General features: G+C 36.3%; 1 protein-coding gene across 2 annotated transcripts in view; it reads left to right on the top strand.

Annotated features, from left to right (window-relative positions):
* The first annotated feature begins 707 nt into the window (after positions 1-707).
* The window catches only part of LOC106873832 (ethanolamine-phosphate phospho-lyase), a 64,835-nt gene continuing 42,816 nt past the window's right edge, over positions 708-22,726 (top strand). Inside the window, exon 1 of one of the 2 annotated variants that reach the window (XM_089355035.1) lies at positions 708-1,152. In XM_089355035.1, coding sequence (XP_089211161.1) covers positions 1,100-1,152 — 53 coding nt within the window. In that variant the 5' untranslated portion in view covers positions 708-1,099. The remainder of the gene's footprint in view (positions 1,153-22,726) is intronic. The other variant, XM_089355034.1, reaches the window with a different exon arrangement.

Consider the following 22,726-nt stretch of genomic DNA (forward strand, 5'->3'; position numbering starts at 1 on the left):
TTCCTGCCATTTTCGAGGTCCCTGAAAGGTCTTGGGATATTGCCCTTGCTCTTCGACTGAGGTCATGTGAAAATGAAAAGAACGGAATAAAAGGGGAGATTTTGTGGTAGCAATAATAGCATTAGTAGTAACAGTGACGATATGTGTGTGTGTGTGTGTGTGCAGAAAGAGAAAGTATAGAGATATCTAGTTAGAGAAAGAGAGATAACTAACCAACTAGCTCGAGGCGGAGAAGCAGTAGAGGTGATAGTCATTGTATGTGTGACGCTTGTTAATGCTAGTGGGGATGGAGGTGGTGGGGATTGTATAGCGATAATGTTTATGATTGGTAATGATATTAACATGTGGTGGCGTAAGGTGATGTTGTAAAGTGAAGAGAGGAGAGGAACAGTTATAGGAGGGGATGTGACGATGGTAAAAGCTAGAAATGGTAGTGGTGGTATTGGTATTTTAAAAGGTTGGTTGAGATAATGATGATTATAACAGTTGTTTAAAGCAAGTGGATGCACCGAAGGTAGTGGTAGCATGAGGCAGTGGGGGCGTTGGTGGTATTCGTAGAGGCTGTTGATATTAGCCCCAGGTCAATCTTGACTGAGCCGACCTCTGATCAAAGGCGTTCCAGTTTTTTTTTAAGATGACAGTTTATGGTTTGAGGGTGGTTTGGCGAGTCGAGTGGCAACGTAGATGTCTCTCGTGTGGGCGGGTGGGTGGGGGCGACGACGATTTTTGCAGCGAAGTTGGTTGGGATCGTAATGATGATGATGACGATGATGATGATAATAATAATAACGACAATGATGACGATCACAATAATAATAATGATGATGATGATGATGTTGATATGATAGCGGTTATTTAGTAGAGATAGACGTGTGATCCGTAGGGAGAGGGTAAGTGGAGTAGCAGTAGAAGAAGAAGGATAGTGTAGAGGTGGTTCGTCGATAAGCTGCTGCTGTTGTTGTTGCTGCTGCTCCTGTTAAATGTTTCTTTACGCAACCATTTTCTTCAGTCAAAGCAACAATTGTAAACAAGCAATCACGCAGAAACGCAAATATACACGAACGAAAAAGCTTCTCATCATATCACAGATCATTTTAACATGGAAAAGTTACCAAAAGCACAGACACTAAATATGCGTAAACATTTTTTATGGTTAGTTACATTTTTTCTTATATATAAACTAATTTTTTTTTTTTTTTCAATTCCTTTCAGTCTAATTTGTCGTGGCATTTATTTATTTAGTGAATCGCCGTAGTTCGTTTTTGAAAAATTCCCATCGTTCGTCCAAGTCACCTTTATTGCTAGTTTTTTGTCCAAATCTACCAAGTTCATAATAACTAGTGGTTAATTCTCTTAAAACCTTAAATTAATTCCTGGTTTCACTTTCGAAGTTCTCTATTCTCTAAAACCTCACACGAACGACCTCGAGATTCAAAATATCTAGTTCCTTTCTTTTTTAATCCAAATTATATTAAGATATCTATCTATCTATCTGTCTGTCTATCTATCTATCTATCTTTCGATACACACATATACATACACCGAAGAAACTCTCTCACACACACACTGAGGTTTGGTAGAAAAGAGAAACTCAATCCATGAGTATATTTACTTTGTTATTTTTTAATTGGCAGAAAGTTACAGAAGTGGACGAAGGGCCGAGTGTTTCGTGCAAGTGCCCATGCTATATTAGATGATGAATAACTATGAATTAGAATATGCATAGTATGTTTATTTACATTGTTATATGAAAACATTCTACCCTTGTCTGTCACCTACAACTTACAATGCAGTTAATTATATATCCTTCAGGGTGTCTATATTGCTTCGTATAGTAATTTTGGAGTCAGTTTTATCGTCGTTTTTTGTAAAGGCGTGCAACAGTAATTAAATTAGTTTCTCGTATTTGACCTGCTGCAAATAGTTGGTAACCTTACCCGCACAAATTATATTCTGACCTAAAAAACAACAACAAACAAATGATATTAAAAGAGAAACCTGCATAATGCATGAAGAAAGAAAGAAAAAAAGGGATAGCCACAACTTGATCATCTTCGATTATAGGTGAACTTCTTCAGAGCTCTTACCTTGATGAGGTAAACAATAACGAAGTGAACTTCAGTTACTTTGACTTCTGTCGAACTGTTTCTCCAACTCTCTCTCTTTCTTACCTTCTACAACCAGTTGAACTTTGAGTCCTCCAGTAAATCTTACTGTATCTTTTATATCCACCACATTTAAATAAACCAGATAATATTTAGATTGTTAGCCTGCCTGCCTGATAGTTTAGGTGACATCTGATGCAAGTTTATAACAACTTGTCAACGTGAGCTATATTTCAGTGGTCAAAATCTGTGTCTTTTTATTATTACATTTTTTTTTAAATAAAGAAAGAGATGTTTCAGTTGTCTCCTACTTCATTCTGGCTGTGTGTGCGTATCACCTGTTTCACTGTTTACATTTGATTGGTACAAAAACAGTTTAGCATTTGTCTAAAAGCTTTCGTCTCGTCACCTCTACTTTCTAAATTCAAAATCCCACTTCCATTTGGAGTTAAGTTTTGATCTGTCGCACTCCCTAAATGAAACTTCTAATATCTTAAGGTATATAATAATTAACAGCAATCTCGCATCCTTGCTAAAATTCGCTCGGCGTCCTGCTAAAAGAATCCGTCATCATCATTTGTGTCTTTAGGGAAGTCCATTCTGTTTTAAGTATTCATATTAGGTCTTCGGTTTCTTCTCCCCTATTTCCAGCCTGTCTCGAAGGTCTCATCGACCCACACCTCCGAGAATGGAAACTAGAGTGCAGTATTTAGTGACGTCCTTTCCAAGTTCAAAGTTCAAACTCGTGGAGCGCAATAAAATAACTACCATTCATTACACTGCCACCTCGTTACACAGTTTTAACTTTGCTGTAAAAAGTAAATGACATATCAACTTGTATATCAACGAATGACGCGAATATCAGGGCTAAACCATCACTCTGTTAACAGTCTTGTGCCAAAATGTTCATTTTCATCATCAAAAAGAACTGAATCGTTAATTGGTTTATTAAAAACATACAATTCATGATGCTATTAAGCATAAATTGTGATGTTAAATAATTAAAATAACCTTTTGCACTAACATCAGCAATTGGGAAAGGCTATGTTTGAAAATCTTGATAAATAACAATGGTGCAATTGGTTTGACCCAATTCCTAAATTGTCAAAAAACTCCTTTCACTGTCAAAATGAACATAGATGTGGCACTGAATGTCTACTTAACTGCCCAGTTCAAGTTATCTTCATATGTTTCTAGATAACGGTTGGTACAAGGCCAGAATTTTAGGGCAAGAGTTAAGTCAATTGCATTGACCACTGTGCTCAACTGGTACTTGTTTATTGACCCTGAAAGGATAAAGGTAAAATTTGAACTCTAAAAGTTTGATGTCAGAAGTACCACCACAAAGTGTTTTGTCTGATGCTCTAACACTTTTGCCTGCTTACCGCATTAACATAATTTCAAGATCATAAGTAGAAATATGTCATGCCTGAGAATACCCGTCAAGCCAAATGAAACTGTAGTCGTGGCTGATGCTGGTGTCACGTAATAGGCACCTGTGCTGGTGGCACGTAAAAAGCACCCTTTGAATATTGGGCCCCATGGAGGTAATAAGTGATATGCCATGCTTGAGAAGACTCATCAAGCCAAATGAAATCGTAGTTGTGGATAACACCAGTGTCACTTAACTGGTATGTAAAAAGCTACCATTACACTCTTGGAATGGTTGGTGTTAGGAAGGACATCCAACTGTAGAAACCATGCCAGATCAGATTGGAACCTGGTGCAGCTCTCCGGCTTACCAGTTTCAGTCAAACCATCTGACCCATGCCAGCATTGAAAGCAGACACTAAATGTTGTTGATGATAGTTGTGTATTTTTGACAATAATATCGAGAGTGAAAGACTGAGAAATATCAACTGATTCAGTAAACACAAGCCAATAACAGAATTTCTAAGTGAATGGTTTTCTACTAGAATGTCATGATGATGCACAAAAGTATATATATATATAACAGGCAGTGTTTATTGGTGCTGTCATGTACTTTAAGCACACACAGATAGGGCAATGAGGTTACTAATCATTGCTCTATGTGGTTGCTTGACCTGACAGAAACTGTATCTCTCCCAGACCAGATTTGTGTTACCTTTAAAAATGGAAAGACATTAGATAATGTTAGTGTAGATAACATAGATAACATTAAAAAGGGAGGTTGATCAACTGGAATGCTTTTGATCAGGGGCTAAGCAGTAACTTCAGTAACTGTCATGTTACACAGAAGTGCATCTGAAATTATCTTTGCCAGGGCCCAAAGTCTCCAGAAGTGGAAGGGGAAGAAGAACAGTCAGTTGCAAGGCCTGTAAAGTTAGCTCCAGCAGAGAGAGAATTACGATCTGTGTGAGAACTCGACTTTTCTGGAGGTCTCTGGGTCATAGAAACTGGCTGGGTGGGTGGACCACATTTTAGAGCAGACATCTAGATGTGTGTGTGTGAAGCAGTTTGTGCAGTCATAGGTAGAGATGTGGTGGTGTGAATGGTGTGTCATTAAAGGTATAGATATGGTGATGTGTGGGCAGAAGTAAATAGTGTGATGCCTTGGTTGTAGGTGTAGTGTGTTCTTAGGTGTAGATACAAAATCTGAAGTCAAGTCCACACCTATAACCAACTATTCCTGTTATGTATTAACTCGAGTTAAGAAGTTCACTTTACAATTGCCATTGTGTGGCACTTTAGGCAAGTGCTTCTACCCTAACATTGGATTCACCAAAGCCTTGTAAGTAAAATTTGGTAGTAGAAAACTGTGAAGTGTGTTTGAGGGAAAACCATTGCTGTTCTTGGATGGTTGACTTAAATCTGTTGTCAGGCTTATTACCACCATCTATTCCTTGAATGCTTTTAGCAGAAAGTACCCAGTTGTTAAAATTTGGGTCTGATCTCCAGTCTGAGGCTAACTTCTTTTTTACCTTCAACCAGTCATAGAGGTCCTAAAAAGGGTCAAAGAAGCTGCCCTTTCTTCTCTGACTTAGCCATCAAAGAAAGAAATAACCAGTTAGTTGTGATAAATTAATCTACATGAAATTTATCTCTGCTTTACTTTAGTGGCTGAACATTTGAACAAATGTTAGTCAATATCTACAGAAAAAGTATGGGGCCAAAAGGAATTTCAGGCCATATTTTTTTTTAAATCGGGTAAATAATTTATGATGTATCTCTGGAGGGTCACTATGCCAATAATAAACTCATGCACAGATTCTGTTTCACTTCTTTTATTATTATTAACCATTTAACTACCACCACCATCAGTCAATCAATCAAATCAATTAGGTTTGTGTTGAAATCATTTCATCACCATTTGCCCCCTCTACACCAGGTCTGCTGGTTGAGTAATTGACTAATAATGGTAAAGGAATTCAAATGTAGCTGTGTGTTTATTAATGCCATAATATTGTTTCAATGTATAAGTGTACACCAAGAATCTTGCAAATCAAATGCAAAAACAAAATAGTTTATTTTTCTATATTAGTAACAAAGTTAAGTTTAGCAAAAAATATGGCAATGTGGGGTTTGATTTCAGTAAACCTGACCATGCAAGTTTTGTAGCAATAAAGGTGAATTTGTATGTATTTACATAATCTGCTACAAACAACAACCATATTTTACATAAAACACATCCTTCTCTAATTTGAAAGGACCCCTCTAAAAGGATAGAGTGTTTATGACTGAATAGTTGACTAAATAACAATAACAGTTAAAAAGGGTTTTTTTTAAAAAAGCTATATATTTTCATTGTAATGTAAACCAGTCACTGTCATCATTAATGTCATTTAATGTTTCATTTTCAAATACTGGTAGCATGTACCATACTTTCATATAATTGTTTTAGGTATATGTAGTGGTGATGAGATATATACACACTCTCAGCCCTTAACCCAAAGGAACATCAAAAATGTAACAGCTTATAGAAACGAGGGCTGCTTTACTGCACTCAGCTGGCTCGCCTTTTCAGCTAAGCAGACTTGAGTAACATGAAATGATGTACCTTGATCAAGAGGACAGTGCACCCATTCCAGGAATTGAACCCACAGCTTTATGTCCATGAGTACAACACCCTAATCACTAAACCAAACTAGGAATTTAATATAAGATGCATGCCTGTCAATTTGTAAAACTGAAGATTCATTATTATTCTCTGCACAGAATTATCCCCACAGGTTTTTATATTCCTTCAGTTCATCACAGGTACTTAAAGGATTCCCTTCTCTTGATATAGAAACTCATAGGAGAATGGTTGTACCATGTTGCAGAATAAAGAACTTCTAGTCTGAGTTCATCACAGAGATATCTTTGTTATTATCAAACCGACTGCTGATAACATACTAACCTATATCTCATAACATACAGACAGCAAGACAAACTACTTTTTTTTTACAAGTCTGCTACATAATTATGGAGATAAAGCATGTGAAATAATTACAGGAATTGTGAAGTCTATTGTATGAAAACATACCTATAAATATTACTTACCTGTGAACAAAGATCAGATTTTCATTCTCCTTGGAAACATTAACTTCTGGTAATCATCTCCCCTTTTCTTTGAGAGTTTCTAACAATTAGCGGTGGGGCAATCAATTAAAAAATTTTGTGTACAGAATTTTGTACATCAGCCTTTAACTTAGAAAAATTTATGTAATTGGCCTATTTGAGTTAATTCCCTTTGCTCATTTAAAAAAATATACTATTGAAGTATATTTAAACTACAATGAGGCCTATAAATGTTTTCAGGCATTCAGGCACCTATTTTCAACTGCTTAGTGACTTGATGTACGTAGTAATAAAGTGTCTTGATGAGAAAAACAGTAGAGCACTTACGCTCTGAACATGCATCATAGGAACATGTTGGTCCAGTGTTTTTCCTATCCTACTTTCATCTGTTTTGACAATTGCTGCACATGGATGTGCAGGCCTGGACAAGATATTTTAATGGAAACTGTCAGTTTCTCTTGTATGCAGATCTCTCCTCTTCTCACCAATGATGGTTAGCCAAAAGAAAGAGTCAACTCGGGCTGGTATAGTTTGGCACCAGTGTCATCATTGCTGTCAGGACACAAAGAGCTAGAATAGGTATTGCTGGGCATCTTTCTTTACTCTGTAACAGTTCTGCTAATCTACTGTTCTAGCTTAGAACTTATATACACCCTAAAAGGATGAAAGGTAAAGTTGACCTATGTCAGATTTAAAAGCAGAGTGCATTGACAAAACAAATACAATGAGACAATTTTACTAAAATGCTCTAATGACTGCCAATTTGCCATTGACTAGTTAGTCCAATTAATTCATATAATTCTCTGTAACTGGTCTCTTTAATTGTTGCCCAAACATTAAATGAAACTTTTAATAGTCTAAGCAAAACTATCTTAAATTCAAAGTTAATGTGTAGCATTCAAACATTCATGCGGGTTAATGAGTACACATCTGTAAATTCAAATGAGTAGCAATGTTTTGATATGCTTGACATCAACTCAGTGATTGTGTGGCTGTGTGCATGCAGCTAAGTGGGGAATATTGTATACAAGTATTAAAGAAATCAAACTAAAAGAAGCAATGTCAGCAAATCAAGTATTTCTTTAATCTACAAATTACTCTTTGTTTTTCTTATTTATTTATGAAAGAACAGAGAGCAGCCTTAATAACCAGTATTGAAATTCAATAAGGGATCCTGTATGTGGCCACTTGGTCTAGCAGAAATAGCAGAAGGCGGCGAGCTGGCAGAATCATTAGCACGCTGGGCGAAATGCTTAGCAGTATTTCGTCTGCCGTTACGTTCTGAATTCAAATTCCGCCGAGGTTGACTTTGCCTTACATCATTTCGTGGTCGATTAAATAAGTACCAGTTATGCACTGGCGTCGATACAATCGACTTAATCCGTTTGTCTGTCCTTGTTTGTCCCCTCTATGTTTAGCCCCTTGTGGGCAATAAAGAAACAAGTATTTCGTCTGTCGTTACGTTCTGAGTTCAAATTCCGCCGAGGTTGGTTTAACCTTTCATCCTTTCGGAGGGTCGATGTAATCGACTTAATCCCTTTGTCTGTCCTTGTTTGTCCCCCTCTGTGTGTAGCCCCTTGTGGGCAGTAAAGAAATAAGAAATAAGAAATAGCAGAAAAATATCTTTCAAATCACAGCCAGAAATCTTCCAGAGGAAAAAAAACATAGGATAATGTTCCTGGTGCTATGTTACAAACTTCATATTTTAAATTGATCTAAATTAAAACCCCCCCATCAAAATTTCACTTTAAGTTATGTTCCATATTCTAGCTTAATAATGAAAAAGTTATTTTACTAAATGTTTCATTATTTTCAAAATTAATTGAAATAAAGGCAGTGTATTTCAACAGGAATATTTTAACAAAAGCCTCTAATCATAAGTCAGTTTGACTTGCAGCCAAACAACAACAACAACAACAACTGTCTCTCCTGCCTGCTTTGTTTTCTCTGCATATCCTCTACCATGATTACAATGCTTTTGTAGATCACTAAACTTGCATGTTGTGTAGCTGTATACTTCTGCAACCCAAAATATCTTAAACAATTACAAAGACATTCCAATGGATATCAACCATATCAGTAGTTCAGATTGTCTGAAAAAAAAAAAAGAAATGATTTAATTAATTTATAACAATTGCAGCGTGGAAGGTGTTTATAAGCCATTTATAATAACACACAAAACCCGTTAGATTCACTTCAACATTTAAATTTAATTTGTCAAAATATTTTCGTCGCTTTGAGACCGCGACCTGTTCACTGACAAAATTCCGTGCTGCATGAAGTGAATCTAACAGTTTTTGTGTGTTATTTTAAATGGCTTATAAACACCTTCCACGCTGCAATTGTTTTCGTTCCAGTACACGATCTCAGATCAGGTCACTTGCTATGCAAGTACATCTCCGTAATTTATAACAATATCATTGAAAACAATCATAATAGCCATTCAAAATAAACATACACTTGCATATATTTTCCAAAAGATTTTTTTTTGTCACTATCTCTAAGTTTGGATGCTACCACAAGGTGAAAATATCTGCCATTTCAAACACTGACTCTGTTGAAGGACATCTATCTAAATAAGGCATGAACAACCTTTAATGAGAAGTGGGCCACATGAAACGTTGCTTATCATCAGGTGGGTTGCACTACTAAAAAAAAAAAAAAAAGATAATTTTTCATTTGCATGCCATTCAGAAAGTCCTACGGGTTACAGATTGTCGATGATTGGTCTGAATCATCAAATACTTTTTCTCTCCTCATGGTGACCAAACTTATCTAGTCCTACAAACTACATTTTATGGTCATTATTGCTGAAACTCTCAGTTGATTCCTTGAATCCTGATTCTTACATATACATACCGTTGCATTCACTTTTTAGTTTGTGTTAGTACTTAATGTTTGACCCCATGTCAGCTCTGTTCAAGCAGACCTCTGATCAGAGGCATTCCAGATATGACTGTGATGTCTTTTTGTGTATCTAGGACTATGCTATCAAGTGCAACCTTTCATTTTAAAGATGATGTGACTTGAGGGATATATAGCTGCTATTTCTAGCAGGTTAATCAGTCAACTAAATGCTTCTTTATTGGCTTATATATAATGGCAGGTGAGAAGCAGAATTGGTACCATGGCAGACAAAATATCTGTAGTATTTCTGTACATTCTGAGTTCAAATCCTGCCCAAGTTCACTGTGCGAAGTGTGATCAATGAGTATCCAGATTGTTGCCATAGTAACACAGCTAAAGCATGCAAAGTGAAGCTGCTTCGCACATATTGACTTTGGACTCTGCTGTGCACGCACACTATGCTTCAATGTTCTAGCTCACTTCTGCTGTTTACAGCAGTGCTTGGAAGAAACGTGTGTAGCATGTGATCGTTTCATTGACCATGACAGAGAAAGTTGTCATAGCGATACCTGCTCAGAGGCCTACGCAAAGTTGCAGAAAGTGTATGAGCCCCACACAAGTGTACAAGTGGTTCAGACGTTTCCAAGATGGCTGAAAATATGTTGATAGGGACAAACGTTCCAGGAGACCCGCAACCAGCAGAACTGAGAAAGACATTGTAGATGTACATGCAGCTGTGAGGGGGAATTGGCGAATTACCATTCGTGAGTTATCAGAGGATGTGCAGATTAGTTCAGTCCATTATCATCATCATCATCATCATCATCATCGTTTAACGTCCGCCTTCCATGCTAGCATGGGTTGGACGATTTGACCGGATGGCAACACCAGGCTCCAATCTGATTTGGCAGAGTTTCTACAGCTGGATGCCCTTCCTAACGCCAACCACTCAGTGTTTGAGTGTAGTGGGTGCTTTTATGTGTCACCCACATGAAGGCCCACTGAAGATTTGGGTATGAGACGTGTGTCAGCCAAGTTTGTGCCAAAACTGCTTTCAGCTGACCAAAAAGACACTCGAATTTCAGTTGCACAAGATCTTGATTGACTAGAGAAGGATGAAAACTTTTTGGAAACTTTGCATACTTCTCTGAGCTGGTATCACCAAGCTTTTTTGCAAAATTTGATGCAGATTCTCTGCTCAACTTTCTCTGTCATGGTTAATGTGACGATCATGCACTACACACGTTCCTTCCAAAACTGCTGTAAATAGCAGAAGTGAGCTAGAACGTTAAAACTTAGTGCACGTGTACAGCAGAGTTCAAGGTCAATCTGTGCCAAGCGGGTTTACTTTGTGTGCTTTAGTTTCGTTACTATGGCAACAGTCCGGATACTTATTGATCAGACCAAGTATTTTTCATACTTCTAAGTTCTTATTATTGACTTATATTCTAAAAGAAACATCATCATCATCATCATTGTCGTTTAACGTCCACTTTCCATGCTGGCATGGGTTGGATGGTTTGACTGAGGACTGGCAAGCCAGAAGGCTGCACCAGGCTCCAATCTGATCTGGCAAAGTTTCTACTGTGTATGGATTAAGATCCCACTGTACAAGCAGTGTCAACTTTGGTATGGTATCTATGGTTGGATGCCTTTCCTAATGCCAAACACTTTATGGTGTGTACTGCATCCTTTGTTTTATAGCACCACTAGTGAAGCCACATTGTAGCATGCATGACTATGAATACCTACACTATCTCTCTCTCTCTCTCTCTCTCATATCTCATTAGCCTGTTATCATGTAACATGCTTCACGATTTTAGTATACATACCTTATTAGTATGTCCTTCTATGTTTTATATACTCTGCGAATGCATTAAAGCCCTTTTCAGGGCTATTTTATTTGAATTCTCATTATCGGGTAACTAATTTCATGTTATTACATAACCGACTTCACAATTTGGGTATTCATAGCTTATTGGGATTTCCTAAAAACAAGATCCTGTGTAAGACAGTTCGGTATTCTCTATAAATGCACAAAAACCGTTTTAAGGGCTACATACTTTGTATTGTTGTTATTGGATTAGTGAAACAATTATGAGAATGGAACCAAGGGATAAGCCCCACTTTCCCGGGAATTACTGGGTACATCAGCTAGTATATATATATATATATATACACACATACATACATACATGCACTATATATATATATATACTCTGTGTGTGTGTATTTGTATATATAGATGTATATATATATATATATATATATATATATATATATATATGCATGCACTATATATGCTGTGTATGTTCATGTATGTGTGTGTATATATATATACATCACACACACACACATATATGCATATATATATATATACACACACATACATGAACATACACATATGTTCAATATACTGTTAGGTGAATTTTTTTCTGAATTGAGAATCCATAGAACTGGTGCTTATCGCTTGGTTAATAATGTAATATTAATTAGGTGAGAAATATGCAACACTGGATACAATGTGAGTCAACTGGAGCTCGTGTTTCTAGTGTGAGAATTCAACATTAAATCATGTAGTAGTAATTCCACTCTTTATGGATTTTAAACACCCACTAAAAGGAGATTTTGTTTGCTATTTGCATGGATAATCCTGGTTAATCAAGGAAGTTTTGTGGCTCTCAATATGATATGTGAAAATCTGCCATATTTATATCCAGTATACAGAATGCTATCCCTGTGGTATTTACCCTCAGTTACATTATTGATTCAGTAGCTTGGTATTGTATACAGGAATAATATATACAAACTTTAGTGTGTGTGTGTGTATGTATGTATCCATGCAGGCAGGTAGATAGAAGTGAGTTTGGAGGGATATGATATTCAGGCAGATATCAAATTAACTCTCAGTGAAGTTCCAGTTAATGGCTAACCCTAGCAATTAGCATTTGATGTCTGTGACTACATTTAGTTGCTAGTCACTCCGCCAGTTCTTCCGATGGGTAATTCTGTGTTCTCTTTGCTAGACAGTAAATAAGTGTATATCAATATCAATAATAATAAAGAGTATGGAGACTTGTACATCCACAAAATTTATTTTATAGTTATATTGAGCATCAAAGATAACCAAATGAACAGGCCCTGATGAAGCTGCACCAACAATATTACAAGGTGGAAATATGTATAGGTCATTATAATATGCTGTATATAACTATAAAATAAATCTTGTGGATGTACAAGTCACCATACTCTTCTAATTTGGCGATGGTATTAATAGCAATTTGTTAATTATGACACATTCTCTAGAAACAGAAATTTTAATAAATCAAGAATTTACATTGTATGGTATTTAATGTAAAAGAAGACCTGTCTGCCTCAAAAGAATTGATACTGGTGCTGGTTCCACGTAAAAAGCACTCATGCTGGTGACATGTTGAAAGCACCCAGTACACTTTATGAAGTGTAGAGGTACAATGGCCCATTGGTTAGGGCAGCGGACTTGCGGTCATAGGATCGTGGTTTCGATTCCCAGATCGGGCGTTGTGAGTCTTTATTGAGCGAAGATACCTAAAGCTCCACGAGGCTCCGGCAGGGGATGGTGGCGAACCCTGCTGTACTCTTTCACCACAACTTTCTCTCACTCTTACTTCCTGTTTCTGTTGTGCCTGTAATTCAAAGGGCCAGCCTTGTCACACTCTGTGTCACGCTGAATATCCCCGAGAACTACGTTAAGGGTACATGTGTCTGTGGAGTGCTCAGCCACTTGCACGTTAATTTCACGAGCAGGCTGTTCTGTTGATCGGATCAACTGGAACCCTCAACGTCGTAAGCGACGGAGTGCCAACAACAACTTTATGAAGTGGTTGGCATTAGAAAGGGCATCCAACTATAGAAACCATGCTAGAACAGACAATGGAGGTTGGCGCACCCCTTGGCCTTACCAGCTCCAGTCAAACCATCCAACCCATGCCAGCATGGAAAAAGGACATTGAATAATGATACATACATACACATGTATGTATACATACCATCATCATTATTAAAGGGATGTTGAATAATGAGGATAATGAACTCTTTTCTATATACTCTCTCTTTTATAAAATTTCAGTTTAATGCCTGACCAAAATATTTCTTGATTTTTTTCTTGTTATTGTTGTTGTTGTTGCTGTTGTATATTTGCAATCTCCTTTCCCTCTAAGAGTTAGTCTACAGTTAACAGTAATATATGCTGCACCATATTCCACCCTAGACCTGTTTGTAGACCAGCTGGAAACAAATGGAATGTTATGTACCAAATAAAGAGTCAGACACATTTAGTGATGTACATAATTGCAGTAATTTCTGTTAAATTATCTGTGACCATGGGAATTCATTTTCCAACTAGATTTTTATACTTTTTTTTATTCTATCTCTAATATTGTGTTTGTCTTATGACAGTTTTAAGAATCATCTGAAATGGACAAGGAATACACAGAAAATTCAACTGAGAGAAGATATGTGATGATAGGCAAACATCAGTCCAGTAAATGATCCCAGTCTGATCTTGTGCAAGAAGTCAAGCCAGACTATAAACCCCTTTATAAATAGATAATGCAAAGGATTTGGTGATACTGTGCTGATTGGAAACAAAACATCTTCCTCTCCTGTGATAAACACTATTGTGCTACTTTTGTGCACAAGATTATAATTCATCTTCCTCGTTTAACATGTCCAGCCACTAAACATTATATGTCACTGGTTTTACCACATTTGTTTGCTTGAATGTATGTCCATTTAGGTATCTCAAGAAGTGTTGAAATTAGGATGGGAAGTGTAATTCTTTTAACAATGATTACTGAGCAAAAGTATCTTTTCTTGAAAGTTACTTTATTTTTAGAGTCCACTTTTATCAAACAAGTCTTATGCTGAATAATTCACAGATTATATGGAAGACAAAATGACTAGAGTATTTCTTCCCAAAATGAACTGCAATAAAACTTCATTCATTTAGACACAGACATAGTCATGTGGTTAGAATGTTCAATTTGTAATCATGAGGTTCAAGGTTCATTCTCACTGTACAGCACTAATATGCCCTGAGGCTGACCAATGCCTTGTGAATGAAATTAGTGGATAGAAGCTAAGAATTCTATTGTGTGTGTGTGTTAGTGCATATATATACACATACATACATGCACACACATGTATGTATACATACCATCATCATTATTAAAGGATGATGATATGCATACATGTATGTATGTATGTATGTATGTAAGTACGTATGTATGTATGAATGAATGTATGAATGAATGTATGTATGTATGTATGTATATGTATAAAATAATTTCATTCAGGTGTTAATCTTGGAATTTACCTTACTATATTCATGCATTTTTATAGATTTGTGTGTGTGTGTGTGTGTGTGTGTTGATGTTTGTATGTTGACTAAAAACAAAGTCACCATTCATACAAAATGGTACCATTGTTTACAATTTGCTGTGTGAATATGTTCAGCCACATAGCTCTTTGTTATTTAAAGGAATAGGTGAAATAATACTTTGTATGGAAACAGGTATAGGTTGGTGACAAGAAGACGAAATTTACATCAATTTACATCAAGTTTTGTCTGACATATACCAGCATGGAAAAGCAGACATTAAAACAATGCTACTGATGTTGATGATGATATATATAGATACATAACAATATGATTTGCTGTTGATACTTGTGGCTGTAATATTTACTAGTGATAAAATACCTTCAGATCTACATTTTTACTCATTGCAATCATTGAACTATGGCCATGCTGGTGCACTGATTTTTACAAGTTTAGTATCATTCCTGTCATCTGTGTTAATCATTATACTTTAGTTCTTATTTCGTTTTATTAACCTCTGTACACCAAATTGCGAAATTATCGTTTTTGGCATAAAGGCAGTCAGATCCCCCACTGATCCAAACCAGTAAACATCTCTCTTCTCTCTCTCTCTCTCTCTCTCTCTCTCTCTCACACACACACAGAGGGTGAGTCATAATGATGGGACACATTTTAAATGATTGTATCTTGGATTATTGAAATGACATAGAGTACCAAATATATTTATTACATAACTGTCCCATCATTATGACCCACCTTGTATATAAACACACACATAAATAGAGTAATACACAAATAGACATGTATACACTATACATACACACATGCACTCATATTTATATGCACACACACATGCAAGTACACACTTGCAATATGCACATAAATACATGAACAGACACACACACACACACACACACACACACATATATATATATATATATACACACACACACATAAATATCCACAGCCACAAATACAGTAACACACACACACACACACAAAATGGCTTCTATGCATTTTCCATTTGTCAAATTCCTCTCACAAAGCATTGATCAACTGAAGAGACTCTGGTAGATAACACTTGCAGGATTGAAGCTAGAATCACATGATTGCAAAACAGACCTCTTTACCATTGTGCTGGGTATGCAAATGCCTGTGTCACAAGATGTGTCACAAGAATAATCATTTGACATATCACATGATAAGTCATAAGACCTGAACTGGATATGTCAGAAGGTTTATGTCATCATTCATAGATATTTTTCTTTATACATTACAAGAGGAAATATTTCTTTGTCTTAAGGTGGCGAGCTTGTAGAATTGTTAGCATGCTGGGCAAAATGCTTTGTGGCATTCTGTCCATCTTTACATCCTGAGTTCAAATTCCTTTTAGGGTCGATGAAATAAATACCAGTTGAACACCCAAAAAATTTATGTCATCATTGCACCTCCACACACACACACACATACATATATATATATATATAGTAATAATAATAATCCCTGGATTTATGAATATTTTAATGCATCCCTATGCATGTTTCTCTAATCACATGTTTCTTAAGATCATAGTCCATATTCCCGAGATGATTACTATGCAGTCCATAGTATCCATGGACATTGGGTAGATCATATTCATGCATTATCCAAGGATTATTATTATTATTATTATTATTATTATTATTATTATTATTCAGTAGTTTTATTTTTATAACGTGCTTTCACTTCACTACCGAGCGCAGCTCTGTGCGCCTTGGGTATGTGCTGTGGTTTGCTGTGGTGCTCTTATGTTTACTGTATTGAAAGTGTTTTGCGTAGAATGTGTGCAGTACCCAGTAGTGCAATTTTCTGTATGTTATATATATTTGTAAGTCCTGCTATTTTTGTTATGTATTTGTCTGAATATTTTTTTATTATACCTAAGGCACCTACTATGATAGGAATTGTTTCTGTTTTTAGATTCCACATTCGAGTTACCTCTATTTCCAGGTCTTTGTATTTTGAAAGTTTTTCCATTTCTTTTAGAGAAACGTTGTCATCTGCTGGTATTGATACATCAATTAGAAAGCATTTTTTTTCTTCATGATCTTTGACAACTATATCTGGTCTATTTGCCTTAATTTCTCTATCTGTGTGTATTGGCATATCCCAGAGTATGGTTGCTTTCTCGTTTTCTGTGACCTTTTCTGGCGTGTGTTTATACCATCTTTTTTCTGTTGTTATTCCATAATGTTGGCATAGCTTCCAGTGTATATAGGTCCCAGCTCTGTCGTGTCTGTGAATATATTCCTTCTTAGCCAGGACTGGACAGCCAGAGATAATATGATTTATTGTTTCTTGTCCATCTCCACATATTCTACAGTTACTTGTTATATTTCTTTTCATTATGTGTTTTTGGTAATTTCTGGTGGGGAGGCTTTGGTCTTGTGCAGCAATTAAAAATCCTTCAGTCTCTGCTTTGAGTCCTGAGCTTCTCAACCATTGCTGGGATTTTTCTCTGTCTATTTCTTTCGCATTTAGTTTAGCCCAGTATTTACCATGTAGGGGCTTTTCTTGCCATCGTTTTATCATGGTCCGTTGCTGTTCTAGTTTTAGTTTGGATTGCATTTGTTTTATAGCTTTTGTTGTTTCTTCTTCTTCTTCTTCGTATTTGTTAGGTAGATTGATTTCTTGTTTGTATTTGTCAGCTTCCTTAAATACTGAAAACAGTTTTTTGTTTTGCTCGTGTTTTGTGGCTATTTGTATTAGTTTCCCTTGCTTCTGGAGTAGGTATTTTTGCAGTCCTATGGTGGTTATTTTATAATAGTTTTCTAGCTGTATAAGACCCCTGCCACCTTCTGTGCGTTGTATATATAGCCTTTCTATGTCAGATTTTGGGTGGTGCATCCTATATCCTGTCATTATTTTTCTTGTTTTCCTGTCTATTTTACATAGTTCGTTTAGTGTCCAGTTAAGGATGTTGTAGCTGTAGCTTATAACTGGGACAGCTAAAGTGTTGATACCCATTATCTTGTTTTTAGCATTGAGCTCTGTTTTTAGTATTGATCTAACTCGTCTATAGTACTCTTTCTTTATTTTTTCTTTCATTTGTGTATGTTGTATCCTATCTAGTTCATTGACTCCTAAATACTTATATGGTTGGCTTTCGTCTAGTTCTCTTATTTCATTGGCTTTATCTAGTATTATATTGCTACTTTTAACTAATTTTCCTCTTTTCAGGGTTGTTTTGGCACATTTTTCTAATCCGAATTTCATTTCTATTTCCTTGGTAAAGCCGTGTACTGTCTGTAGTAGTGTTTCTAGCTCTTTGTCGTTTTTTGCATATAATTTTAGGTCATCCATATATAGAAGGTGGCTGACTGTTTTTCCATAGCATTTGTAACCGCATCCAGTTCTATTTAGCAATTCTGTTAAAGGTGTGAGTGCCAGGCAGAACAGGAGTGGAGAGAGCGTGTCTCCCTGGAATATTCCTCTTCTAATGGGGATGGCTTTCGTTTTCACAAGTCCCTCTTTTGTTTGGAGCTGTAGCACTGTCTGCCATTTGTTCATTGAGTGCTTTATGTATTTTATGATAATTGGTGCCACCTTGTTTATGGCTAGTTTTTCCAGAATCCACGTGTGGGGAACACTGTCGAAAGCCTTTTGGTAGTCCACCCAGGCCATACTATCATTATTATTATTATCATTATTATTATTATTATTATTATTACTATTATTGTTATTATATTTACCTCTACCTTATCTCAGCACAGCTCGGTGTAACCCCCAAAAACTGGTATCACCTGTCGACTTCGTTAGGCTGTAGCAGGTATAATAGAATTGGAACTTTTATATGCATGTTCAAAACATTTCCTGTAGACAAAGGATATATATATGTATATATAAAAGTTCAGTATTCAAGTAAATCAAGTCTTTAAATAGTAAAATATCAAGGCCGGGTCAGTGAAATCACTATTGTGTACAAAACAAAATTAGAGGAACATATAAACATACTGAAGTAAAGACGGATTGATATTCAAGTTGCAAGTATGATCATAAGCGTCCAACTGAATATATTATGAGTCTTAAGGCTGCACCTAGGTAGAAACATTGCACCAATTCTACTGCACTCAATAAACTCCAGGTCCATGCTAATTGCAGGTTCTGAGTAAGGTGAATAATAAACAAATAACAACAGATGGATAGTGATTCACTCACTATCACTGTTTCCGATGTGTTTTCTTATTGATAAATAGAGTTATTACATCATGTGAAAAAAAAAAGAATTTTAATCAGGTGAATATATGCATGAATTAAGCATTTTTAAAAAACATCCAATGAATCCAAGTATATGCCATTTCATGATTCTGTGGCTAACTTCAGCAGAGAATGATTTAATTTCCCTAGTTTGCAGAATCTTTTCATGTGTGAACATTTCTGTGTATCGATTGTCTTCTAGAAATTAATAGGAAAGGAAAGAATTTGCTTTTTCAACTTAGTTATATGTTCACAACATGTGTTGAGTTTGTAGCAGAGTTTGTATTCCTTGAATTTAAATCTAGAATGTTTAAGTTTGAAAGTCAAAAGACCTGCTGAAAAAAATTACTATATATGGTAATGTTGAAATATTAATTTTGGCTACATCCTTGAACTAACTCCATTGTAAAGTCTACTGACAATTTGTCAAGTTTCATTTTTGCACCTAAAGGTCTCAAAGAATATCCTAAACCTTTTTAGTGAGCTTATGAGAATCCCAGTGTTCTGCTTTCTAAAGGGGCTTGTCTTATCGTGACTGAAGGTTTATGTATCTTTAAATCCACATTTGACATGACAATTTTCTTCCCTCAGTTTTCCCTCCAAGAGATTGTTCATGTACTAATTGGAGACTGTCTCCTAAATATACCATATTATCCAGCATACAAGTTAAATTTTTCAGACCAGAGTTTACAGCCAAAAAAACTGGGTTGATTTATACACTAGGACAACTTTGGAGAACGAAATATCCATGTGAAATTCTGCCGGATCTGGAAAAACAGTGATGATGTTTCAATGTTTACACTTCAGGTCTCCCTTGAAAGCATATAGCAAAAATTTTAGTTAACTCTTAATTCTCTTTATACTTATTAGTGTTCATATTGATGTGCAATTATAATTGTAAGCAAAAATAAATACTAAAAGTGCATTTTTAATTTTTATCATTCTGTTGCCAAATCTTTTATTTTTCTCTCTGTTTTCTGTGCATGCTCTGGTGATCTGATCCATCCAAACCTTGAAGATGTCCCACATTCTCAGTAAATCTGTGATCAAACAAGGAGCAGGGTTGACTTATAAAATGAGTGTAGACTTAAACATTGATTTGTTACTGAAAAAGTCTACCTTGATTATGCTTTGGCAGTTTCAACAAACTGTGCATTGTGTATATAAAAATATAGTTTGCATAGTGACATAGTTTGCATTTTTCTTTTTCTGTACAGGCGCAGGAGTGGCTGTGTGGTAAGTAGCTTGCTTACCAACCACATGGTTCCGGGTTCAGTCCCACTGCGTGGTACCTTGGGCAAGTGTCTTCTACTATAGCCTTGGGCCGACCAATGCCTTGTGAGTGGATTTGGTAGACAGAAACTGAAAGAAGCCCATCATATATATGAATATGTATATATATATATGTATGTGTGTGTTTGTGTGTCTGTGTTTGTGTTTCCCCCCCCACCCAACATCGCTTGACAACCGATGCTGGTGTGTTTACGTCCCCGTAACTTAGCGGTTCGGCAAAAGAGACCAATAGAATAAGTACTAGGCTTACAAAGAATAAGTCCTGGGGTCGATTTGCTCGACTAAAGGCGGTGCTCCAGCATGGCCGCAGTCAAATGACTGAAACAAGTAAAAGAGTAAAAGAGTAAAGAGTATTGTTGAAGACAATTCTTTCTCTTGGTGATTATTGAAGATGTTAATCTTAACATAGCTACCTGCTCATTAGTGCATGGAGTTAGCTGGATTATGTTCAAACTAATCCTATTTTTGGAGCTACACTGGCAAATGGTGAAGCTCTAAACTCAAAACAAATCCAAGAGGTTGGCATTTGAATGTGTGAGTCAGCTTTACCTGAAGATACTCCAGCCTATGAAGGGCATGGAATAAATGTGTGGGCAAAGATTGGTTGCATCATTTTCTTAAGAAACATGAAAACATGAATGCAGAGGTGGGGGAGTGTTTTTTGGGGCATTTGCAAAGAAGAAAATGGTGTACCATTATGGTAAAATTGAACAATACTGATGTAACAATCAAAAATTTTGAAACATGCTCTGAGCAAAGATTATTCAAGCTTCAAATGCTGACATATACATACATTAATGCAGTGACATAGTTTGCATTTTTCTTTGTCTGTACAACAGTCAAAGCTCATGTTTCTTGTTAATCCATTAACCTAGAAGCGAGAGAGTAGGCAGCAAACTAGAATGACAATCACACCCAGTTGAAGTTAACTGATATTGAATATTGAAATGATGCCAACATAATTTTTGAATTCTCCTATCGCTACTGTCTTTCATCATGTACTATAACGTTCCAGTCTGCCTTCTTGTAGGTCAAGCTGAAAGGATTAGACTTTCATTACAAAATTTACTTTTTATGGGAATCTCCCCCCCCCCCCCCCACCTCTCCCTCTCTCTCTCAGCTTTTATTGAATGTGTTTTCTGAGTTGTACACATAGCTATAGAGAACTGAAGTAGACTTATCAATATAACCATTTGTTAAAAATAAGCATTTTTGTGAAATGTGTTCCAACCAATGCCATTTTGTCCATACATAGAAATTAGTAAATCCAAAATTTTGATTGCAATTGAGTTCCACCTTTTATAGCATTTAATTACTCTTTACTTACTTGTTTCAGTCATTTGACTGCGGCCATGCTGGAGCACCGCCTTTAGTTGAGCTAATCGACCCCAGGATTTATTCTTTGTAAGCCTAGTACTTATTCTATCGGTCTCTTTTTGCTGAACCACTAAGTTAAGGGGACGTAAACCCACCAGCATCGGTTGTCAAACGATGGTGGGAGGAACAAACACACATACATATATATATATATATATATATATATATATATATATATATATATACATATATACGACGAGCTTCTTTCAGTTTCCGTCTACCAAATCCACTCACAAGGCTTTGGTCGGCCCGAGGCTATAGTAGAAGACACTTGCCCAAGGTGCCATGCAGTGGGACTGAACCCAGAACCATGTGGTTGGTAAGCAAGCTACTTACCACACAGCCACTCCTGCGCCTTGTTTAAATTGTTTAAACCTAGACTAAATACTTCACTTATATTCATTTAAACACACACACACACACACACACACACACAATAGGCTTCAACACAGTTTCTATCTCCAAAATTCCATTCCAGTGGGGTTACCAAGTAACTTGCAGGATGAAAATCTCTCAATTTGGAGAGGGGCTGGAACCATGGGAAGTAGCGTTGTTCCAGGTGAGAGGTTAGAGTATAACAAAGGGATAGTGATAGGTATGTTATTACAGAGGAGATACTACTTTACCCCAGTAGTAAAAAGAGAGGAAGTAGAGAAAGTTAGAGAGAAAGATAAAGAGACAGTCAGTGTGAGAGAGTGGGTGGAGAATTAAAAGTAATCAATATCTTTTTTATGCACGGCCAGCATAAAGCAGAACTGAAGTAAATTAAAATATATCACATAGACTCATAAAATGTAAATATGTCATTCAATTTTATTGATGAATAGAAGAAAGAGGAAATGGTTCTCTTGGCATAGTTTGTCACAGATTTCACAGTTTGTTAACCACTCCTCAGAAAAGATGTACTTGCTTTCCTTCTCAAATCAGCAGCATCATCATAAGTAGAAGCATGCAAATTAAGCAATCCACCATGATGATAGTCTAATCCATGACTTTTTAACATAATATCTGGCCTATGTTGTTGTTT

Source organism: Octopus bimaculoides, chromosome 7 (genome assembly GCF_046866305.1).
Source record: "Octopus bimaculoides isolate indiv1 chromosome 7, ASM4686630v1, whole genome shotgun sequence".
Classification (NCBI taxonomy): domain Eukaryota; kingdom Metazoa; phylum Mollusca; class Cephalopoda; order Octopoda; family Octopodidae; genus Octopus; species Octopus bimaculoides.